General features: G+C 39.2%; 1 protein-coding gene across 3 annotated transcripts; it reads left to right on the forward strand.

The window, feature by feature from the left end:
- The first annotated feature begins 6,737 nt into the window (after positions 1–6,737).
- LOC149068857 (alcohol dehydrogenase class-3-like) lies at positions 6,738–24,696 on the forward strand. 3 transcript variants are annotated; one of them, XM_089250789.1, is made up of 11 exons: positions 6,738–6,964; positions 8,650–8,685; positions 8,780–8,881; positions 8,995–9,136; positions 11,111–11,199; positions 12,489–12,611; positions 12,884–13,100; positions 16,988–17,118; positions 18,123–18,258; positions 22,007–22,145; positions 24,529–24,696. In XM_089250789.1, the coding sequence occupies exons 2-11, from the start codon at positions 8,668–8,670 to the stop codon at positions 24,566–24,568; spliced, it is 1,137 nt and encodes a 378-aa protein (XP_089106915.1). In that variant the 5' UTR covers positions 6,738–6,964; positions 8,650–8,667; the 3' UTR covers positions 24,569–24,696. The 3 variants fall into 3 exon arrangements, with proteins under 3 accessions (XP_089106915.1, XP_089106916.1, XP_089106914.1); XM_089250790.1 differs by having other exon boundaries at positions 6,843–6,953; XM_089250788.1 differs by lacking the exon at positions 6,738–6,964 and adding an exon at positions 6,978–7,032.
- The last annotated feature ends 392 nt before the right edge of the window (positions 24,697–25,088 follow it).

Here is a 25,088-nt window from a genome sequence, read left to right on the forward strand (position 1 = left end):
AAATTACAATATATATATATACATGATGTATTATACAATACCCATAAGGAATACTCATGGTTCTGTTGTCCCCTTGTAAAAGCAGTAGATTGACGGTGTACTAATAATTCATAGTCCCTCCTATCCATCCCATTGAAAATTTTGAACACTTCGATCATATCTCTCCGACACCTGCGTTCATCTCTCAGCCCCGTGTGCCAATGAGGACACGCGTAGCTCTTCCCTGCACCTCTTCAACCAAGTCTATGTACCTCTGTAGGTATGGTCTCCGAAATCTTACGGCATATTCCAGTCCAGGACGAACTAAGCCCCAGAAAAGCGGAAGAATGACCTTAGGAGAACGCGAAGAGACCTTTTTGAAAATGAAACCGAGCATCCTATTAGCTTTTCTTACCACCGCTGAATGATGTTCAGAAAACCTAAGCCGTTCGTCAATGAGAATTCCCAAATCGGTGACCCTAGTTGCATCCGGGATAGTGACACCATTCAACTCTTAAGAGAACCGTGCACTTATCAACGCTAAACGATACCCTGATAGAGTTTATCGACAAAAAGTGAAAAAGTATGGGCCCAAGGACACTTCCTTGAGGAACTCCACTTGTCACGCCTGTCCAACCAGAGAATTCCCCGGTCACTATAACTCGTTGTGATCTATGTCTCAATTACGATTCTATACAATTCAGCAAGTGGCCTCCAATCCCAATCTCGTGTAAACGCCTCAAGAGTTTACCATGTTGGGCCAGATCAATTGCCTTCTGGAAATCAAGGTAAACAACATCTACAATTTTGTCCTTAGTCACGTGATCATAGAAGCAAAGGAGGTTAGTTACGCATGACTTCCCCCCTTCCTGACTCATACTGATTATCCGACAATACATTATTCCCGTCTATCCAATTCAAGTCATCAATGTTTCCTTAATTTCTATATTGTTCCTCCAGTCAGTCCAATTTTTTCCGGTTTGCAAAAGGTCTGGTTTATCCTTTTTGCTCCCGGGCATCCCAAAATGATTCTTAGACGTTGAAAATTATTGTAAGAGGCTGCGCATGTGTCACTGTATATGAAATCTTTAAGTGGTCATAACTTTTGAATGGATGAAGATAGAGCGATGGAGGAAGTGTCTATGGATACTAAATCAGACAGACGCTATAAGATTACAACAACCAACCGCCCCCTGGTGGAAAGCTTTGAACTTTTTTAACCGATCTCGATAAATCTATAGGCTATAAACAAAATTACAGCTTAAATTTTGTGAAATTATATTTAATGAGATGACAATATACAAAGGTTACTTATAATGTGTACACTGGCTGTCAAATTTTTTAACATTAAATACCATCTACTACTACTTTCAACTGTCGATGTCTCAAAAAATTTTCTTCAAATATTATAGGGTGAATTTCTTTCGGTATGAAATTGAGAGTTGCAAATTCAACCAATTTGCATTTCCGGGCTGTAAATCGCATAAAATTTTTGATTTTCACGTTACTTCAAATTATAATTTCGAAAAGGTGAGACTATTACAACTAAATTCATGCTGATAATTTTCTATATTTAACTTTTTACTCTGAAATTCTCCGTAGAACCTGATGGAGACAATCTAAACCTTTCCCCGTAAGAGAACGAGATATCAGAAAAATGGTGATTGGGGAGTGAATGGAAAAAAAACCTGCTCTTCTCATTTTTTTTCCTCTTGATTTCCTAAATTTTGAATAAAGATACCGGTTTCAGAGATTTATCGCTAGTACTCCAATTATTTCTCAGATTTTTTTTCAAAAAGCCTGTATGTAAAGGAGTTGACATATTTGCAGACACAGGTGAGTAGCGATACACGATATTCATATTGCTGTCTATCCCTGACACTGTGGCAATTGGTAGTATCAAGGTTGTTTGAGTATTTTGAAAATTAGTGCTTCGTGATGATGTTTCCTCCTAAGAATTGCTGTTTCTTCAGTGATGTGGAAAATTTGTGATTTTGCATTTTCATTTTCTGACTGTAAATCGAATTTTGAGGTTGCATTTTTTGACTATAAATCGAATTTTAAGGTAGTATTTTTTGACTGTAAATCGAACTTTAAGGTTGTATTTTCTGACTGTAAATCGGATTTTAAGGTTGTTTTTTTGACTGAATCCAATCTTGAATTCGAATTTTTGAACTTCAAATCGCATAAAATTTTTTTTTGATTTCCACGTTTCATCAAATTCAATTTTAAAATTAAAATATAATCGTCCTTACTTACAAACAATAAAATTTCACTATAAATTCACTCAAAAAACCAATTCAGTAAGTAGAAATGGTCTCGCTTTTCGATGGCGATGGGGGTGGGGGTGGGGTACTCAACAAGGAAATATTGTCCGATGCGTTGATCAAAGGATACCAGTATCGTTTAGTAAGGAAGAACTCCAGGTTGTGGTGTCACGGAGAGTTTTCTTTAATAGGGATGTTAATAAATGGAGTAGCTTACCTCCGGGAGTCGTGAATTCTAACACAATTGGCATGATTAAAAAAAGTTCGATAAACATATTGGGATAAATCGAGATAAGATAGACATAATCATTTATGGGCAGTGTATTATTCAGTATTAACTATTAGTTTTTCTTTCGTGTTATATGTTTTTATCATTTGATCATTTTTTTCGCACCAATGTCATTTTCCGCACACTAGGGCTAATTAGACCGGGACTTATAATTTATTGCCGATTCCGAATGGCAGGCTTGTTTTTTTTATACTCATCGAAAAACTGGTGCGCTAACCCCTCGATGTGGGACTCCCTACGGTAGCAATTTTTTCTGTGGTCATGTCACCGTTTCCGTTGCACCCCTGCGTCAGGAAAGTTTTCTGACAAGGACGAACGGGGTATCGAACTCGCGACATCTCTAAACATCCATTGGTACTTTAGGAGAGTATCTTATCGACTTTTTTTTTCTTCCTTTCAAATCGAGCACAACTCGGGTCTATCGCCAATTGTTTTTATATTTTATTTACATTTGACATCCATATTTTAAAAAAATATGGACATCTTTTTGTAGCCTCCTCCTTGGGCAGTTTACCTGTTGTGGCTTTTCTACTTATATTTGAAGAAAGTCACGGGTGAGGAAAAAGGGTTTAGAAACATTGATATAAATCACACCAACGGTTTCTGATCTTTCCCTAATCCTTCTTTGTTTCATCCGCCCACCAAACGAGCCAAAACGGCAACGAAGGCAACGCGATGGATTCCGAAACAACGCGTCGGTGTTTCTGACCCCGGAAACTGCAACCTTAATGATGCGTGACTCCATCGTGGCTACGGTTTAAAGACAAAGACGCCTCTTCCAGTTTTGTATTACCTTTCTTTCTTCTCTTCTTTTTTTGTGGGGGAATGGACGTCAAAATCGCTCTGTACGTACATACATACCTCTATTTCCAGTATCCAGGAGAGAAAGAAAAATAATAATTCCCGAACGAAATGAGAGTAAATTACTACTATAGCGTGGAGAGAAAGCGAATTTTCTACTATTTTTTTGGTACTGAGGAAAAACAGTAAAAAAAAATGAGATCCCGGCCTTAGATTGGAGATCAGCATGCATTAATATTCCAGCACGTAGTATACCGGAGCCATTGGGTTAGGTAGGTATCTTCGCAGAACCGAACGCGACCCCTCCCCCTTTTTTTTAACCGCGATTGGTCATCGTCTCTTGGTCAGAATTATTTCTCGGTAATGGGTAACGAAGTTAAAAAAGGTTTCGGCTACTGACCTTGGCAGTGATATTACAGTTCGTGTGATATGGCATTAAGTTGAGAAAAAAGAAATCAAAAAGGATTTGCTTAATGTAAAAATATGTATCTGAAGGTTAGTTAGTTAGTTAGTTATTTCTCTTGGTGCCGTTCCACCATTTCGTTAAAGATGAAGGTACCATTTACCGTTGCATTAATGTTATTAGAGTGTAACGAAATTTATAAATCTGTAATTTAGGAAATGTTGTGTCTTGGGAGGATCACGAAAGCTCGATCATTAGCGGAAAGAATTGCCTTGAGGTATTGAATAAGAAATTTTTGCCTTTTATTCAACCCTCTAACGGTGTCGGCGAGATATCTCGCCAAATTGGATGTTTTGTAATTCGGCATCAGGGCCACAACTAGGAGGGAGCGCGTGGATTTCGTGCCGCGGGCGCTGGACCAAAGAGTTGGGCGCAAATTTTATTCTCAAACCCCTCCTTCAACATTACAAGGAGGCGCCAAAATGCGCAACTTGTCCCGGGTGACCAAGCATCTAGTTTCGGCCCTGTTCGGCATTGACGAGATATCTCGCCTCCTGAAAACCCTTTAATTTTGGCAATTGTGGTTTTGTAAAGCTGACTGACTTCTGAAGGCAATTTCACATTTTTTGAAAAATAAAAGTGGAATTTTACAAGGGATCGAATGGTTTCCACTGTGCACAACCTCCGGACGCGGGCTTAAAGCGGCCCGCTATTGGGTTGAAATCCGGCCTGCGAAAAATGCCCTGGTGGAAAAGTATTAACACACACAACCCGATGAATATCGCTAGGCTGATCATATTTCCTCCATAAAAATACTGTATAATCGGGATTCATACGAGGGATTGTCCTTTATCGCCAAAAACGTCTGAATTTAAATACAGTAGCCAACTATCGGTAAAACTGCTGAAAAATCGCCCATGGCAAAAAATAGAGGACTAATGCAAGTCACAATGTCTGTATTTATATGACTGTGATTAATTATGATAGAGTCATAATTATCATATATAACACAGGTTCACGATGAAAAAATTTTCTTAAACCTATATATATATACAGTCAAACCTCGTTAATGAGTCACTCTTGGGAGAGCAAAAATATGACTTGATAAGCGAAGTGACTCGTTAAACGGAGTAAGCCTTAGCTGTGCCAATTCCTGCTTGAGGATAATTGGGACTTCCAAAAAGTGATCCGGTAAGCGGAGTGACGTGTTAACCGGGTGACGCACTAACGAGGTTTGACTGTATATAGAAAAATGCACATTATATGTGAAAAAAATAATTTGGTCGAAACTCACCAATATCAGCTGTAATATGCAGTGTAGTGAAAAAACTTTGTAAAAGTTCTATATATTTTAAATGAAATACTGCAAACGAATAATTAATTATGTGAAGTGGCAAGCTATAGCAGACCTATCATTACAATGACAGAGCTAGGATATAAATGCGAAGTATGTATTTATAAGGTGATAAAATAACAATAAAAATTCCAAAATATTTGGATTTGAGTTGTTTTTACCAAAATATGATAGATAGATAGATAGAATCGCTCACAACCCCGGACTGATGCAAAGCACCTTACTTCCGTTACCTCAAAAGACGCAGAGTTGTATCGGAAAAGTTAGCAAAGATTTATAGTGGTGGCTCCCCTTGCCCCGTGCTCGCAAGTTTCGAATTACTCGCGTCGTTCTCCCCATGAAGACAGCCCCAAAATATGAAATCGTTTTGTGAAAAACCTTACGCTGTAGAAAAAAACGGATTTCACTTCTGGAATCAGCACCGAAAACAATAATATAATCAGTGATCAAAGCAAAAACAATATTTAAAAAGTATTTGTTTGCAGACCCGTGTAATTTATGTCACGAAAGTAACCTTATTTCTTAATTTCAAAAAATTAAATTTAGCCTCGTTAAGAACAAGGAAAAAAAATCGAAACTTTTTACAAAATATTGGGAAGACCAAACAACAGAAAATTCCAGGAAAAAAAACGGGTCATTGCATGTTTCTGGCCCACGAGTGGCACAAATACCGCATATCTGGCCCATGGACTAGAAAAAAGTTATACACCCCTGCACTGTGACATTATTTATAAGCTATTTCCCTGTGCTAAACTTCAATTAAGGTATCCGACTACCTTTCTTGTCACTTTTCTTTAAAATGGTTCTGGAGTGAACTTTAAATACATTTTTTGATAGAAAGTGTCTCGAAATGGTGAAAACAGTGACAAATTTTGGTCTATCTATTATATTTTCTATGAAAAAGTCGTTTTTATGTCAAATTTTAGGCAAAATTCATGTGATATTCGAAACACGATTGCAATAAAATTTTATTAATGAAATGCTTTGTGATTTTCACAGTGCATTTAGCTAGTAATGTTGCAGGTTATGAACCAAAATTTAAAGGATTGCATGATATGTTTTCACAAGTTACACCAAAATATGTTTAAGTACGCGTGAATTTTTTGAAATTTCATCCTACATTTTGTCTATAAAACACTGTAATTCAAAAAATATATGCGATAGACCTTAGATTTTGGTTCATAACCTCAACAATATATAGCGAAATATCACATTAAAATTTCGTAAGGATACATTGCACCAATTTTTACAAATCATGTCACAAAGTCAAGTAAAATGCCAAAAATAGCATTCTTCGTAAAACACGTTTAAAGTCTTTATTCGCGTATTACTTGTACGTAAAAACGCAAAACACTAAAGTGAACGTAACTTTGATTCTAAGCATCATATAAGCAAAGCAAGTCCCGTTTTGGAATCCCAACAAATAGGGCTTTTATAAAAAATAAAAAAATGAAAATCCCTATTTTTTCTTCCAAAATGACGTTTTCAACGTAGTCGGATACCTTAAAGGTAATATTCAGTTAAATACTATATCACCAGCTTATAACACACGCGATGTCTAAATGATAAAGCACTGAAATAACACTGAAAAACAAAATAAATAAATAAGAATACATAGAGGTGTTTTCTTTGACAGCACAAACAGAATTCATTCAATTGTCTTTTTTGCTGAACATCATCGAGTAAAATTCATAAAAAATGTGAGATATCTTATCATTCCCCACTAAAGTGTCTTTTCTTTTGTGATTCAACATAAAGAAGAGATTTTTGTTCTCTTATGTACGTACCAAAGCAAAATAAATCTTATCTAATACTTTAAAACAAACGCTGTCGATCGTCGTCGAGATTAAAAGTCCAACGGTCAGTATCAGGTAAATGGTATATAATATTTTGATTTATACGGTCCTTGTTGTGTTGCGAGGACGAGTGATTCTTTCAGGTTGGAATTCAATTTCTTATTCTCAGTATATGATTTTACGTGGTACATTACAATTTATCAATGACTTGGTTGTTGGTGAACACGCAAATTTTCCAAAAAATACATTTTCCAATTTTTAAATTTTTAAATACTATGAAATTTTCTGCGTCTATAACTGTGTTTAAGTTTTTGTTCTACCTGTAATAAAAGTATTTTTAAAGTATTTTTACATTAACTGCTGGCAGGTATTACGCATGCTAATGTTTTTCACTAAAATGCGTTTTTCTCACAACTATGATTATTGTTGGATAAGGAACATGTTTTCGAACACCGCTCATTCAAATGTCATGGAACTTTGTGTGCCTCTCAACACTATAGTGCTACATACTTTAACATGAACTTTTAGGATTTTAATTGTTTTTTTATTTTTCTTATCGAAATTCAACTCCAACAACATGGAACTTTTTCAAAAATCATCAAAATTTACCCATATTTCGTGCCATAAAAAAATTTAAAATAATTTTAATAAAACATCCTCGTGTTAAAGTGTGTAACACTACAGTGTTGAGAGACACACAAAGTTTCAATACATTTGAATGAGCGGTGTTTGAAAAGATGTTCCTTATCCAACAATAATCATAGTTGTGAGAAAAATGCATTTTAATGAAAAACATTAGCATGTGTAATGCCTGCCAGCAGTTAATGTAAAAATACTTTAAAAATGTTTTCATTACAGGTAGAACAAAAACTTAAACACAGTTATAGACACAGAAAATTTCATAGTATTTAAAAATTGAAAAATTGGAAAATGTGTTTTTTGGAAAATTTGCGTGCACCAACCCCCTTAATGCAGTGTCCCGAACTATTTTGTTCTACCACTTACTTGTCTAGAAATTATTTTATCAACCCCTCCCGATTTGAGCCAACCTATAGGATCCTATATTATACCCATAGAGCTTCTAGCCTAACTTTGGGAAACATTCATCCAGAGTATGGATAAACGAATTCCGACCTTTGAAATTTGAAATTTCCATCTGGACTGCGAAGAAGTTTAAAAGCAAACATATTTGAATTAATTTTATCAGTGTCATCAGTTTCTATTTGATCTAAGGAGAGAATCTATTTTCAGCTTTATACTGTCTTAAAAAGTAATTCGGCTTTCGTACTGCCGCAAAAAAGCAATCTCCCTTTCACACGCACCTCGAAAACGCTTTTCTAGCTTTTATACAGCTCTTCAAGAAGTCATTCGGCTTTTCTATAGCTCTTTAAGACGATATTCAGCTTTCATACAGGTCATGAAGAAGTTATTCAGCTTATATACAGCTCTTGAAAAAGTAGCTTCACTTAAATAAGTGATTCAGTTTCAAATCATATGGTCGCCAAAAAAGTAATGAAACTTTTATATGAGTAGGTAAGGCTTTATACAGCGTGCAAGAGTGATCCTGACCGAACTATATAGCCCGCAAGCTGAAAGGTTTCTCATTCAGGATCTAAAGGATATCACAAGATCTGAAAAGTCACAGATTCTTCTTGATTTTCAAAATTGTATTTTGCTCATTGGGTGGCTCTTCTTTAATTAATTACATGTAATACATTTCCCCCTTTCTTTTATTTTGTATATGCCGCTGCTGGTACTAGACTTCATACATTCACAAGATGGCGACTGTGGGAAAAGTGAGTAGTAGCATAATATATATATAATATGCTTAATATGTATATATTATTCATAATATATAGTATTTATCCGATATTTTATTTTACAAAAAAGGTGATCAAGTGCCGAGCAGCGGTAGCTTGGGAGCCAAAAAAGCCGTTCGTGATCGAGACCGTCGAAGTCGCTGTACCTAAAGACGATGAAGTCCGTGTGAAGGTACTCAACTGAATTCCTGCATCGTCTTTGTACTGATGTTCAAATGCTTTCTTTCTATGTTTGCGTGACTGAATCCGCCAATCTTTTCTTACATACGACTACGTACTTTCCAGATGTGCTCGACAGGTCTATGTCATTCGGACCTCCACGTGTTGGAGCATATCGACAAGACCTGGCCTTTCCCAACGGTCCTCGGACACGAAGGAGCGGGAATAGTCGAGAGCGTCGGCAAGGATGTCAAAACCGTCTCTCCTGGTGAGTCGCGTTTTTGTATCTGATTCATTTTTCAATCTCTTCCCACACAAGGGTGACATATCTCGGAGTAGAGTAAATGACAAAAAATATATATTCGAGTATAGTGCTTTGAAAAACTTGATTAGAGAAACCGCGAGACAACACACCCAAGCTTTGCCGCCAGAAGCAACTTAAATACTTCTGGCTTTTGCCCCCCTCCTCCCCAGTGAAACCAGGGCACCTCCGGCTGAATCATCTGCCATCTTTGAGCAAAACTTTAACATCAGCATCATCCTACAGCCAATCGCTGTTCCTTATCTTGCTTTTTAATCCAACGATTTCCGAGGCATCCTGTTCGCCGGAGCGGCAAATCTCAAGCAGCCTCGGAGCTGAGAGAGGGACAGAATGGAGTTCTTTCTCTCTTTATTCTTCACAATGGAATAAAATTCCAAACGATGCATTCGACTTCATGTATTTATTCTGAACACGTGGTTAAATTCCGAAAAGTACGACGCGAAAATTGGAACAAGAATGTAAGTAGGCAAGTAAGTGAACTGGTCTCTGCACCAGCTTTCTTATAGTCTTAGGCCGCACGCATGGTGGGGCGACCAAGAGGCACGGGAATGCATAATAGAGACTAACGGCGAAAACTTTTACATTGTGTTACACCGCACATAGCGAAGCGAGACGAAGGAGCGAAAGAGGCAATCAACGAGGTGTGGTAATTGAACAAAAATGTTTTGTTTTCACCTCGATCTGCTGATTTTCATCATCATCATCATCACACCCTTACGTTATTTCAGGACCCCTCCGGCCATTTTCTCTATCTTCCTCCTCTTTTTTACTATGTGCTGCGGACACCTCTTCCTCCACCCTTATGCATTTTTTTCTTACTAGTCACAATTCTTGTAACTCGTACCTCTTCGTCCCACGATGAGCGAAACCTTAGTGGCTGAGCGTTGCCACAATACTACCCTCCCCCCCCCCCGTTAAGGACTGGGTGGGAGTACAAATCCGACTCTTCTACCATTACGAGTGAGCGTCTCTTTCGAAGGCGCTGGAGGACTCTGTTATCGGACTTATCCCGTTGCCGAAATCCCTTCCGGTCCAGCTTCGTAGCAACGTCTGGAACAAAATGCGTGGACCCAACAGTCTGAGTGCAGACTCAGTGTTGTGTCTGATTTTTCTGTGCTGCCATCTATATTTCGAAGGCACCGTAGATTTTTCCACCTCCGTAGGCACTGGACATAGCACTTCAGCAGCGTTTAATTCCATTATAAAGGAGGGTTTAAGAAGGTCGATTGAAACATTGAGCTGTCTACCTTCCACCTGTAATGGAAACGGTTTGTCCTTCCTTTTAATTGATCAGTGATCGTTTTTGTCGCACCACGCTCATTTTCTGCGCACGAGGGCTGATTATATCGGGACCTACAATTTATTACCGATTCCGAACGGCAGCTTTCTTTATAGTCGCGGAGAGGTTAGTGCGCCAACCCCTCTATGTGGGACTCCCTGCGGTAGCAATCTTTTTCTGTGGTCATGTCACCGTCTCTGTTGTACCCCTGTGTCAGAAAAGTTTCTGACAAAGACGCGATACATCCAAACATCCTTTGGTACTTTACATGAGTATCTTATCGACCAGGACTACTGCGCGCCCCCCCCCCTTCTTTCGAACACACGGTAGAGACCTCCGTACGGTGTCAACAGTGGCCGTTGCGCACTGAATCGGCTTACAAAAAACACACGCGTACTAATTTATAAGCGCCTTACGTTCAAGCTTCCCCCTAACTATGATTTTCCTCATCAAGACAAAGATGCCGCTTTCAGAGAATTACCGTTTGTACTGAATATGTTCTAAATTTGTTGCTAAAAGTCTGTACGAAAAGGGGGTTAAAGTGTAAAAGAAGCCGACCGAAAGATGCTTTTACACGTAAATCACGGTTAATCAGAACTTCGAATCATCGGGAGACCTATACCTCCTGTTTCGTTTTCCAGGTGATCACATAGTGCTGGCGTTTGAAGGGTATTGCGGCGAGTGCGAATACTGCAAGTATCCCGATACGAGCATGTGCAAGAACCAACCGGTAAATTGCTATTTTATTCCATTTCGGGCTTTTATGGCCTAAGTTGTATCTAAAGAACCAATTCTCGAATCACAATCACTACCGTTTTCACGGACAAATACTGTGTCGATGTTATTTTTGATTCGCTAGTGTTACGAACACGTTATTGGTTCCCCCAAAAAATAGTTTAAGTAAATCCGTTTTAATATCTACTAGGCTTTCTTTCTTTCAAACCGAGCACGTGTCCGGTCTACCGCCATGAGCACTTTACTTCCAACTCAGTTATGTCGGAAGTATGCATGTGTACCCCCAACAGCCTCTATTGCGTATCTAGTATCGTGGGAAAGTGAATTTTTTTTCAGCGCTGCCAAACTATGAGCGAGTTGCAATGATTGAATACTTGTACCGCTATGGGTCTGTTGCTCTCTGTGACGAGATTTTTTAAGTTTTGAGCGCAAGTGTGACGTCAGTATCATCACCACCACCGCCAATCACTGTTCTCTATCCTGTTTTTTCTTTAACGATCAGACGTAAATTGGAATGACAAAACCAATTTTTTGTTCAATGGAGGATAATAAGTCCTCCCTCCTTCCTAAGCGCCTCAGTTCTACGTACAGTTTCTCGAAATACCTGGCTGATCTAGAGCCACCGAAACATACCATGTGCTATGAAGGTGTCTTAGGCCAGTAACAGGCACACAACGGTACAAATAGTCAATCGTTACACTTCACTTCTAAAATATAGATGGCGGCTCGGAAAAATCAGACACAATACTAGATACGCACTCACATATTATTAGGTAACCACATTCACACTTCCAGGTGATGCCAGTATTATCGCTATATCGCTGTTCCCTGCAATGTTCTTTTTTTCTTAACGATTAGATGCCATTTTTTTAAGCAGCAAAAATAGTTTGTTTTTTGTGTTCAAAGACGAAAAACGTAGAGTCCGCTCTATTTATAGGCAGTTTTACCTGAGGCGCTTATAAAAGAGAGCGGACTCGTCTTTCTCCATCTTTCAGAAGATAAAAAGAATATAATACAGGGGCGTAGCCAGAAATTTCGTTCGGGGGGGGGACCACTTTCATTTTGGGGGGGGGGGACCAAACTGACAGAACAATGGATTTGGCCATCTTTTCCTCTTTTTTCGGTCATTTTCTCACATTTCGGGGGGGGGGGACCAGACCCCCAAGTCCCCCCCACCTCGCTACGCCCTTGATATAATATATATATACATCTAATTTTTGAGAAAGAATCTGTGAATAATTCATATTCTCTTCGCGTAACATTTTTGATGTTGAATTGTTGCAGCGCAACCACTTTCAACCGGACGGCAAATCTCGTATCACGTGCAAAGGCCAACAGCTCAGCCAAATGAATACCGTCAGCACTTTCAGCGAATATACCGTGGCAAGAGAACAGAACATCGCCAAGGTAATGCAGAGACACACTATATAAGGACATATTGATTATCGTTTCACCGATGAAATCATATAATATTAAACACTTTAATTTGCATATTTCCTGAAAAAAATATATCCATATATGAATTTCGTTATGTGTCCCATGCGATAGCTTTCCATTTTTTCACATAAAGTTAACTGAAGTTGAATGACAGGATTGGTGTGTCTGTGTGTGTGTTCAACTCCTAAATATTTGATGCGTTTGTAATAGGTTTTTATTTTTAATTTTTTTGAATATCAAAGGTGAATCGCGCAGCTCCAATCAATAAGATCGGCGTCGCTGGCTGTTGCATACCCACGGGTTACGGCGCTGCGGAAAAATGCGCCCAGGTCAAGCCTGGTACCAGCTGCGTCGTGTGGGGATTGGGTGGAGTCGGCATGAACGTCGTCATGGGCTGTAGGGACAGAAAGGCTTCCAAGATCATCGGAGTTGACTTCAACCCACGGAAATTCCCGATCGGTAATTTTCTGTGATACATTTTTAACTGTGCTTCTCTCAAAAAAAAAACTCGAACTTCCATAAGCTATTTGTGAAAAATCTATTTAACCGCTTTACGGTCGAGGACGTAATATTGCGTCCAAATACATAAACTCAAATAATTTCTCTCTGTCTTCTTTCCTCTTTCCTAATCATCGCGAGGCTTCGCTGTAACCTTACGAAGTTGTTCTTTTTACATTCCTTTTATTTCTATACAATTATTAGTGATTCTCCCACCCCACTCATGATCTATTCTTCTATATACAAATACAAATCCACAACAGGCAAAATGCCCAACGAGGTGGCTGAGAAAGAGATGCCCATAACAAGTATGGATGTGATATATTTCAAAAATACGGCAACCCAATTAAAAATGCAATTACAATATATATAAGTGATAAATATTGATATTAATGATAAAATACACTATATATATATATATACACACACACACATGTGAGAGTGTACCAGAAAGAGTAGCATTTTTTCATAAACGGGGCACGTCAGTAGCTCCCAATAATGGACCACATGCTGTATCTTATCTTCTTGTTATCTGTCTAGGAAGGTGGGAAAAACACAAGTTTTTATCTGAAGGTGTGTTGCGTGAGTAGGTGATGCCACGATCTCTGGTATTGACATCGCTGGTTATTTCCCTGGGAAAATCCCCCTTCTCTTCTTTCTTGGAATCTTCCAATACTGGACACAGGGAAAACACAGGTCTTATAATCATTTTCTCTTTCGTAAGTTGTTTTTCGCCGTTTCCGGAAAATTCACCGACATCAGTTCGAGTGAACTGAGAACGAGTGAATGAATGACCAAGTGAACGAGTGAGTGGAAGAATGAGCGAAACCAGCCTGCCACTAGAGCTAGCTCGCTCTCGTTCACTCACTCACAAGGTCAGTCATTCAATCACTAGGTAGCTCATTCCATCACTTACTCACTAGGGTCGCTCTCTGTCTCACTCACTAGGTTGCTCATTATATCCCTCATTCACCGAGTCACTCATTTACTCCCTAGGTCACTCACTTGCACACCAACTAGGTCACTCACTTGCACACCAACTAGGTCGCTCACTCTCTCACGCACTCAATCAGGTCACGCACTTACTCACTAGGTCACTCATTCTGTCACTCGTTCACTTACTAAATCTACCACTGGGTCGCTCAAGATCGCTCACTCACTAGTTTGCTCACTAACCAACACTAACCCTGTCACTCACTCACAACTGCTTTACTCACTTGGTCATTCCTCGCTCACTTGCTGTCAAACCAGACACGGCCCGGACTCTGTCCCTTCCGGGATATAAGCCCTTTACCTCGCTCATTTACTGGCTACTGAAGTAACTCGTGTCGAACTGTTGTCAGTGAATCCTCCATAAACCGTTTTCCCTCTACCAGATCTTGCGGGGTTTTATTGACGCCAAAATTGCATCAATAAGATAGTTTCTTTCTTTTTTTATAATGAAAAGTCCGTTCTAACGACAATCTTCATTCTGATTGTTAACTATCGTTATAACGGAAGCAAACCGCGTTCAAATACACCAATTCCCTTAAATTTTTATGTGAGTTTCTACCTCTTTATCCCCCATGGACCAGGATATTCCAAGGAGAGTGCGAGTGCTTCGGATGATGATGATCGGTGTTCAAGGCAAAAGCCCTTTCTAGTGACCTCAGGTTAAATCTGCGGCCTAGCTTTTAGGTTCAAACTGAACACAGAACAGGCTCTATCACCGATTTTCAATTTTAGCTATTGCCCTTATCAAAGGATTGCATCTAGCTGCCAAGCCATCTGAATACATTCATTCAAACCTTTGGTAGCATGTCTCAACTTGTCAGTTGCGTAACTGTTGGGATTTGTAGCGTCAGCGAATGACATTGGCGCATTAGTTGATTACTCTAGTAATTACGTGCCACTGACAACTTTTCAATGTGTTGAGAAGTTTAAAGATGAGACTACTCAGTACTAATGAGATACAGGGTGGTCCGTAGAGACTTTAAAAATTCATGAAAACCGGAAAAATAACCGAAATAAAAAAGGTTTGCAGGGTTAGCATCGCTAGGTCATGGGAATTTTTTAAAGTAGGGGAAAAAAATAACTGAAAAACATCTGATAGGGGGCGCTGGCGTACACAAGTCAAAGAAAATATAGGCAAATAACGAACAGAATGCCTCCCAATCGTTTATTACAGCAGTATGTGTTACACATGACCACCACCACCACAGGGGATAACACATTGCAGCAACGGCAGAGTGCAGCAGGTCCACATACACGGTTTACAACGGCGAAGTGGTTGTGAATTAAGATCGCAATTTCTTATAACTGTCTCATTTGCATATTTCCATAGAAGCCGCTTGTACCATCTCCACTTATCGGCTGTTTTGAGTTATATTTTCCTGTCAAAAAAAATTCCCGTGACCTAGCGATGCTAACCCTGCAAACCGTTTTTTATTTTGGTTATTTTTCCGGTTTTCATGAATTTTTCAAGTTTCTACGGACTTTTTGCCCGCCCTGTACATAAATCTGCGTAGGATGGAGCTTTCTTATTAACCCGAGGATTAAGCCACACACTCATATTTGAAAATAACTACTGTTTTACTATCTAAAATCAACCTCCATTATAAATGTTTTCATAGAACCCTTGTCCATTCCAAGCTCATGCCTATATGTAATGTGTATATGAATGCACAGGGTGCCCTACAAAAGACTCCCTGATTTTAAAATGAAATACTCTGGAAACGATGACCGATAGAAGAACAAAACAAGTGGTGTGTTTACTTTGAAAGCCGTAAAAACGTCTGAGACAAAAGTTTCAAAATTAGCTGTACATGATGCTGTGGGCTGTGGTCGCAGTACGGAGTCCGAGAAATAAGTTATTAAATGTCCTTTGCGAGCAGTCGTTTCAATGATATTTGCAATGGTTCGAAATTACACCTTGCGCAGCAAAGAGAGGGAGCAAACGAAGAATGAAATTTTCAGTCGTCACCATCAGTAGTGTTTCGACGCGCATACCTCACAGATCAAATATTTAGAAGCTCGCCCTGTGTTACAGGATTGTTCCGGAAAACGATTGTGTCCTTCAATTTGCCCCACAGAAACTAGTCGCAGGGGGATTGGATCGGGTATGTATGGAAGCCAATCAGTGCCTGTTCCAACAAATGTGGAATACTTCAATGCAATGACTATTCCCGATGGGTTCTTCATGAAAAGCAAAAACCGTTGTAGTACTGTGTGGTTGAGCCCCATCTTGCCTCATCGATCCTCCAACCTAGACAACATATTGTTCCAAAACTGCAATGTACCGTTCAAAAGGGGTCATTTGTACCATCTCTCTGTTCACTTAACGTGTGCACTGTGCATTTTTAAATCTGTTGCGATGTGATTGCAACGACTGCTTGCAAAGGATATTTCACAACGTATTTCTTGGACTCAGTACTGCGACTACGGCTTACAACGCCACCTGCTAGCAATATTTCTAAATTATTTCGAAACTTCTGTATCAGAGTTTCACGGCTTTCAAAATAAACATGCCACTTATATAATTCCTCTATCGATCACCGTTTCCAAGTTATTTCATTTTAAACTCACGTAGTCCTTTGTGGGACACCCTGTATGTATTTTCTTTTGTTTCGCTCTGTTATAGATATATTTTACATGCAATAAAACCCTGTATCCCCCCCCCCCGAAGTAAATTGTCCCAAAACGATCTGACACGGGCTATTGTCGATGAACTGAATTGAATTGTCCATTCCATTAACTGGAATACGGTATCGATCTTTATTTTGTGATTTCTCAGAAAAGGTTATTTAAATGTTTTCCTCCCTCTCTCCATTCATTAAGTTAACTATATTTGTATTGATAATAATAACTAGCCAAAGAACTTGGATGCACCGATGTCATCAACCCCAAGGAACTGACGAAGCCATTGCGGGAAGTGCTTTCCGAAATGACAGGCGGAGGACCGAACTATTGTTTCGTGTCCGTTGGATCGATAGCCGCTATGGTAAGTTCTGGAAACGATGAAAACTAAATTTTTATCGTTTTTTATTCCTATCACAAAGAGATCAATAACTCATTTGATGAATAAATAGAATCGATTTTTTATAGAATATCCAGCTTATATATCAGACTAGAAACTTCTCAATTTTTTCGTTACAAGTATGATTCAAAGCCGGTTTAAAGATACTTTTAAGGGGCCATTCAAGTATTACGTCAGCAAATTTTCAGCCATTTTTGACCCCCCCCCCCCCACCTTGTCAGCAAAATTTCGTCAGCAGCGTAGAGTATTTTATAGATTCAAAAAAAGGTTGTTGATGACGTAAGCAACCTTCAAACCCCCCCCCCCTTGTTATCAAAAGTCAGCAAATCAGAAACCCCAACCCCACCCCGATGCTAACGTAATATCATAATGACCCCTAACGAGTTTTGGTATATTGAGTGTAGCGACCGTATTCACCGACAGTGTTTAAACTTCAATCGCAGGGTGAAAGGATTGGAGATCGGAACGGATTGGTTAAAATCCCGAATTTAACCAATCCGTGTCGATCTCTAACCCTTTAACCAGCGATTATGGTTAAAGTCTGTCGGTAAATGCGGCCCTAGGAGAAGAATTCGGGGTCCGTGTTCAGCCTTATTACGCTGAGCTGATTTTTTTGGAGAAAAATATGGGATATATTGATATACGGGACATTGCCAACCATCGCCAAAAATGATGCCGAAAAGTAAGCGAAATTGCCAACCGTGGCTAAATTCACAGAAAAGTTGCGATTGCAGGAAATGAATCGCTACTGCTAATTGCAGTGAATTGCAAAAAAAAAAAAATTATGACAAATATGCTGGATATAATATTCTTATTAATAGTCTTAATTAATCATTACATAATTTCTGAGTTGATAAAATCGTTGATTTGAAGAATAAAAAGCCAAATTGACTTCGTTGAAAAACAGGGAAAAAAAACCGGGACTTAAGGTCACCCCCAAGCCTTATCTATTTACTATTCTCTTACAGGAGGAAGCTTTCAATTGCAGTCATCCAGTGTGGGGCGAAACCATCATCATTGGACTCGCTGATTTGGGAGCTGGGATGAAGGCAGGTATATGGGAAATGATTTATGGACGGAAGCTCAAAGGCACTTATTACGGATGTGAGTTGAAGAACAAAATCTCTTTTTCTTACAAGAAAAGGGTCGCAAGGTGACGTTTTCAAAAAAAAAGTTCTGAAAAGACTGCCACTGATTCTACTCATTTAAATAAATGTTCACAAAAACATAGAAGCCAAGTTCACAAAACATAACATGCCAATAGAAGCCAAGCATGAATTTAAAAATCCCGCAACCCTAGCGTGACGGACGTCATTCAAACAACACATGATCAGGGACAGCTATTTCAAGGGGTTCTAGGTACAAACCAGAAAAAGAAAGAAAGAAAACAAAAATGGGAACTACAGCGTGTGTGTGTAAAGAGGGTGGAAAGAAATTTTTAATAGATATCGCCAAGAAGCGCGAGAGGCGATGAGCAGCCAACTGTTGCCACTTTTAATACTTTTTTGCGGCTTTAATAATTGAACTCCCGCGGATTTTTTAGTTTTTATGTGTTTCTCTGGGTGAGATGAATATACTTAATTTTTTTCCTAAATTTTTGAGGATGGCACATTGGGAACATCGAACACCACACATTGGCACATTCGAACATCACATGATCAGGATACAGCCACTGTTGTGCCAGACATCCCCATGGGGATATAAGCATATTACCCCTAGGGGTTGTGCCACGCTGAAGAGAACTGAGTGGAAGGCCCGAATGTCAAGCCCTCCCCGGCCCGGCGCCACCAGTCCTCGACCCCTACAATTGGGGCTGCGGGCCATTAAGCCCGGGCACCCTACCACCAAGGTGACAGCCACTGGAAAGATTCATGCTGCCTCATTATTCGCCATTACTGTGCTCTACTGTGACGTCAGTATTATTGCTACAGCCAATAGCTGTCCTCTTTGGCGGTTTTTTTAAATATTACTCGTCACTTAGAATGGAAAACTGGTTTTAAGGAGCTAGTGTTTTAAGGAGTCTTAGACCAAATACAGCACAGGAAAAAAATAGAGAAAAAATAAAGTTTTTTATAGATACTGCCAAGAAGCGCGAGAGGCGATAAATAGCTAACTTCGCCATTTTTAACTACTACTCAAGCTTTTGGAAACAAATTTGAATTATCTGTATTTGATGAATTGGCGATAAATCTGGTAACCTCGTCCCGACCTAGCCCCACGTTATAAAAAAGAAAGGAAAAGAAAAAATGTAAAAGGAAAAAGTGCAATAGATATAAGTAGAGTATTTTTTTAGTCTTTTTCACCCTGACCCTACGCGTTCTCTTTCGCACTTACATGCATATAGTACAAAGATACATTATATGTGAGGGAGAAAAAAAAAGAACTAACAGGAGTATAGAAAGAAAGGAGGGGAAAAAAACTTCAGTTGATAGGGTCACTTTAAAGCTTCCCGATGGTGAAGAGAGAGGAAAGAAAACACAGAGAACTTATTTGACTTTATTCCAATAGCATTTGGACTAAATATCTCGTCCTTGATCGTAAAGGGGTCAACCATTTTTTTGTGGCTTTAATAATTGCTTAGTGGCTTTCCTTGCTACCTTGTTTATATAATAGACCTTAGACTTTGGCACACAACTTTAACAATACAATCGCGCCCCCCCCCCTATATTCGCGGTCTTTTTCCCCCTTCATTGGAAATTTTTTTTGCAACACTCAGAAATCGTCATTCACGTGTTTTGTTTACAAAATTTGAGTTGTGCATGTTTAGAATGACTCGCTAATGACATTAATATCATCACTAGAGCGGTGGCAGCTCCCAAGAGAGAAACAGTCCCCTCGGATTGAATTAACCTTTGGCCACAATGTGAGCTAAAGGACACAACCATTTCAACAGAGCCAACTGAAAAGACTATAAAAGACATTGTCACGTTAATGAAACAAGTGGGTGGAGAAGCGTTCAATGATATGGATATAGAAGAAGTTGAACAGAGCTGAACTAATAGCAATTCAGAGAACTGAACAATTCAGCATTGACCGAGGAGGAATTAATGCAGTTGACTGCTCCAAAGCGGAAGAAGACCATCAAGATAAAGAAGTGGAAGACAAGTTCATCATGGGTAACATAGCGGAAGGGCTTCGCAAGTTCAAATCAGCAATAGATTGTTTTCATGACACTGATGGTACGTTCTTCACGTGTAGAAAAATTGGTAGAAGAAGCCTTGTCATCATACTCCAACATACTTGATGATATGAAGAAGAGAAGAAACGGCAAACAGAATCACAAAGATCTTTCAGAAAACATCGCCAACAATCGCTGCACCCTCTTTTAAATTCTCTTCTACCTCTACGTCACCTTGCTCTTCTCCTGCTATTCAATAAAATAGGTAACCTATGATTTCGGTTATTCACAGATTTCCCGTATTCGCGGTCAACCCCGGCCCGACTGTATGTGGCAAAATATGATATTAAAATTTTGTAATGATACAATCTACGGATTTATAGAAATCATGTATGAAACTCAAGTGAAATGTCAAAATAAGCATTCTTCGTAAAACGCGTTTCAGGTTTTTATTCACGGATTGCTTGTATGTAAAAAAACGCAACACCAAAGTCCCGTTTACATGGGAAATGGAAAAATCGGGTTTAAAACCCACTTCAAAGATTTCCACCAAAAGCCCCGTTTATATGGACCGGCACTTCATCCACACTTTTCAGATGCTGTCAGAGGTCACGTGGGTCGGCCGGTTAAATTCGCCGCGCAAACGATTATTAGTATGTCCAACAGAGAACGGGATATAATTCCTGCTCTCCATTTTTCACCCTACGAGGGGAAAATGTCGTCAAGCGGGTGCTAGAACTCCCAATCCTACCGCACTATTGCACTTGCAAACAGCCCCATTTACATGTGTAGTAAAATATCCCGGGAAGTTCCTGGTAACAGGGATTTTCACTACAACCCGTTTACATGCCATTTAGTTTATGCCGGTATTCTCTCCCCCCCCCCCAACTTCTTTTCGGAAGTCGTGACTGGTCACGTGGATTGAACAGGTGGTTGGCTCAAGATGACCGACGAAGGAGCTTACAGCGATTTTCGCGGCACAAAGAATTATGGAGAAGGAGGTGAAAGTCACTCACCATTGTCCGTGGTGCGACAAAAATGATCGAACCAAGTAATGATCACTTTAGCCCCGTTCACATGTGCAATAAAACATCCCGGGAAGTTCCCGGTAACGGGGATTTTCGCTACAAACCATTCACATGACGTTTAGTTTATGCCGGTGATCCCCCTCTTCTTTCCGGAAGTCGTCACTTGTTATATGAGTTGAACGGAAGTGCTTGCTTCAAGATGGCTGGCGAAGGAGCTTACAGTAGTTTTCGCGGCGCAAAGGATTACGGGAGAGAAGGTCGGTGTCGACCTCCAATCCACCCCAAGAAAGATGGGCTTTTTTTGATGAGCTTCTCTCCCACGTTTTTCTTCCCCTACGAGGGGAAAAAGTTGCCGTGCAGGTAATAATCATCAAAGCCACCCCACAATCACATGTAAACGGGGCTAAAGAGGACATAACTGCAGTTAGAGGCGTCATATAAACAAAACAAGGGATATTTTGGAATCACAAAAAATGTGTAAATATTCCGGAAAAAATAAAAGAATAAAAATCTACTTTTTCCTTCTCAAAATGGCGTTTTAAACTTGGTCGGATTAAAAGGGGGATTCGGTTTTCAAGGTAATTAAAACCTAGTTAGTCTAAGAAAGTAATACATATTTTCTTCAATTTAACCAGTCTTGATACTTTCTGACCATAATTCCCATATCCGTTTTAGTTCTTTATCTTTTTCCCCTCTTTCGATGTAGCGTACAAGGCAAAATTAGCCATTCCAGAATTGGTGGAAAAAATAGTCACTGGTCAGATACCTATCGACAAACTGGTCAGCCACGTCGTGTCATTGGATGACATCAATCGCGGATTCGACATGCTCAACACCGGCGAATCGTAAGTATACCAACGATGATGACGTGTCGTTGTCTATCTAATCGAACAATGTTTTAGTATTCGTCAGATATAAGCGGCGTGATCGATTTCGTGATGGCTTTTTGGTGGAAGTTTTGAGTTAATCAAAACGATATATATATATATAGATATAGATCGGCGTATCGAAAAATAACACCTCTGCCTCTAGCTACTGATTACTATAACCTGAAAAATCGATCGGCATAATCGATTTCCAATATAGCCAGAGGGATTATTGGAACTCCCGTCCATCGATTCATCTCTGTGTGATGTTACGGAGTCGCGTGAGATCACTCTCAATTCAACGAAGAATATTGCGTATACAAGTTTCAATGACGGGAAAAGTAAACAATAATAATTGCATTTAATTGAGGAAATCTTGAATAAATTACTGGAAAAATTCTCCATTGTTTGAAGTTCATAAAATTGCAATTTCGCAGACTTACAATGAAGACTAGATCGTAAATAGACGCGATTCAATTTCTAATAAACCCAATATTATTATTACTTCTAAGTTCTGGTAACCTTTTTCATAACGATATGCTTTCTTATATGCAGGGCGATTCAGAAAAACACCGCCAAACTGAAAGGGCAATTCAGGCATACGATAACAATTCAAAATCACACAGGAACGTAGGTGCGCAAATGCCACCCGGAGCTACAGGGAGTTGTTGCCTCACACACTTTTAAAACTACAGTTGAATCCCGTTTTAACGAATACCGATATAGCGAAAATCCCGTTTTAGCGAACACTTTTCTAACCCCCCTCCCCGCAGATTAGTTTACATAGGCACAATGCAAAAACCTGGAATTCCTTTATAACGAGATTTCGTTATAACGAAGTGATTTCTCCGGTCTGTTGGAGTTCGTTATAACGGGATTCGACTGTATTCCGAACTCAGCAAGCATGAAGTTGCGCAGTTCTTACAACATAAATACGTTAGGGGGGTGAGGTTCACGCATACACTCAGAACGCACATTCCGATATGTACCAATTCATTATAAATTCCACAGAGGAATGTGTACGAGGTGCATGTACGATCAAATAGTAGTAGTAGCAAGCATACAGTCCATAGCGACTCCGGATGACGATTGCGCACCAATGTTCCTATGTGATTTTGGATTGTTATCGTATGCCTGAATTCTCCTTTCAGTTTGGTGATGTTTTTCTGTCATATCCTGTATATGACAATCACCCTGTATATGTAAATAAAAGAACTTAATTTTTATAACTTAAGCTAATTAAGCAACTTGAAAGAACTTATGCCACCGTTACCCTTGTACGTGGGTAACTTTAGCCCACTTCACGTACAAGCGTTTCGCAAAAAAACTTGAATTATCTCTATTTAAAGAATCGGCGATAAATATGGCAACCTTGTCCTAACCTAACCGCACGCTAGAAAAATGAAGAAGGGGAAAGAAGAAATTATAAAAGGAAAAAGTATAATAGATGAGTTTTTTTAAGAGTCCTCTTTTCACCCTCGCAATACGTGTTCTCTTTCGCTCTTACAGGCATATAGTAGAAAGATACATTATATATGTGTAGAAAAAAAAATTTCCCGTAGGTAATAGGGTTGCTGTGAAGCTTCACGATGGTGAAGGGAGAGAGGAAAGAAAACACAGAGAACTTATTTGAATTTATTCTACTGGTAGTAAAAATAACAATACAGCCGGCTTCGCTTTAATCGAATAACGGATAAAGGGAGGATACCCCGCTTAAACGGATAAAATTCTCCGGCATCGAAATTTCTCCCATAGAGTCTATGTTAAAGTTCTCCACTTGATATAATAAATTTCAACGACTTTTCCCCGCTTAAGCGAATACTACGCTTCACACTTTAACTGATAATGCACATCAACCACTATACACATATAGAGAGTATAAAATGAGCAGTATAAAATATATAGCATTCATCTATATATACATAAAATTGATTTTGTGTGTGTGTGTGTGTGTGCGCGCGCGCGTATGTTCTTTATACAAATCCACAATTTTAGATCGATCGTCGTCAAATTTTGCATATTTATACCAAACAGGGCCCGGATTGACCGATAGGCTACTTTAAAAGTTTGTCAGAGCTGAGAAAATGCCCGAAATGGGCGAAAAACTGTCGGGCAACAATGGTTTTGGGGCCTCAACAATCACTTTCGGAACGTTTACTTTGGTTACCGTGGTTCCCTAGCAATGCGTCTCAGACGTGTATATGCCTTTACAATGGTTTGTCACTTCTTAATGCTGCCAGTGTTATGTACAATATATTATTCCTTTATAATGGTTTGTCACTTTCCCAGCAATTTAAGAACCCGGGCAGCGCCGGGTATTATAACTAGTATATATATAATATTATAAATTTTTATTTTACAGGATCAGGACCATCATCGACTTTGACATGCATAAGGTGTGAACCAACCTGTACGAGAGGAAGAAATACCAGAATAATATTGAACAGCGCGTGTGGAACATTGATGTTGAGGGAAATTATAAGAATCGGGAAAATGTTTGTTACTTTCTCAATTAAATCCATGATGCCGATTCCTCTAAATCGTATTCACTTACATTGATAATCTACATACAGGGTATCCCATAAATTCGTAAGTAGTTTAAAAATTCATAGAAATCGGAGGAATCGGTATATTTGAATGCAGTTTGCATGCTCACGAGAGAAGATTTTTTTTTTTTTCTGTACAAAAATAGTTTAAATTTTTGCCGATAGAAGCGCTGCATGAAAGGAAATCACTGGAAATATGTGAATCAGGAACGTGAAGTGCACACGATTAACAGCAGATTTCGAAATTTTCCTATTACTGGCACTTGCGCAAGGTTTTTCATTGTGATGGTGGCATTGGTGGATAAAAAAGGTGGACACACCACTTTATAAACTTTAAGGATCGGATTTTTATGTCCCTAAAGATTAGGGGTGACCA

This window comes from Pholcus phalangioides, unplaced genomic scaffold, assembly GCF_987345545.1.
Source record: "Pholcus phalangioides strain wild (caught in Gottingen) unplaced genomic scaffold, Ppha-v1.0 ptg000024l_1, whole genome shotgun sequence".
In the NCBI taxonomy this organism is placed as follows: Eukaryota; Metazoa; Arthropoda; class Arachnida; order Araneae; family Pholcidae; genus Pholcus; species Pholcus phalangioides.

Coding starts and splice junctions, on each gene's coding strand:
- LOC149068857 (XM_089250789.1), top strand. Junction 11,200..12,488: donor GCATGTGCAAGAACCAACCG/GTAAATTGCTAT, acceptor GAATTGTTGCAG/CGCAACCACTTTCAACCGGA. Junction 18,259..22,006: donor CAAAGGCACTTATTACGGAT/GTGAGTTGAAGA, acceptor CTTTCGATGTAG/CGTACAAGGCAAAATTAGCC.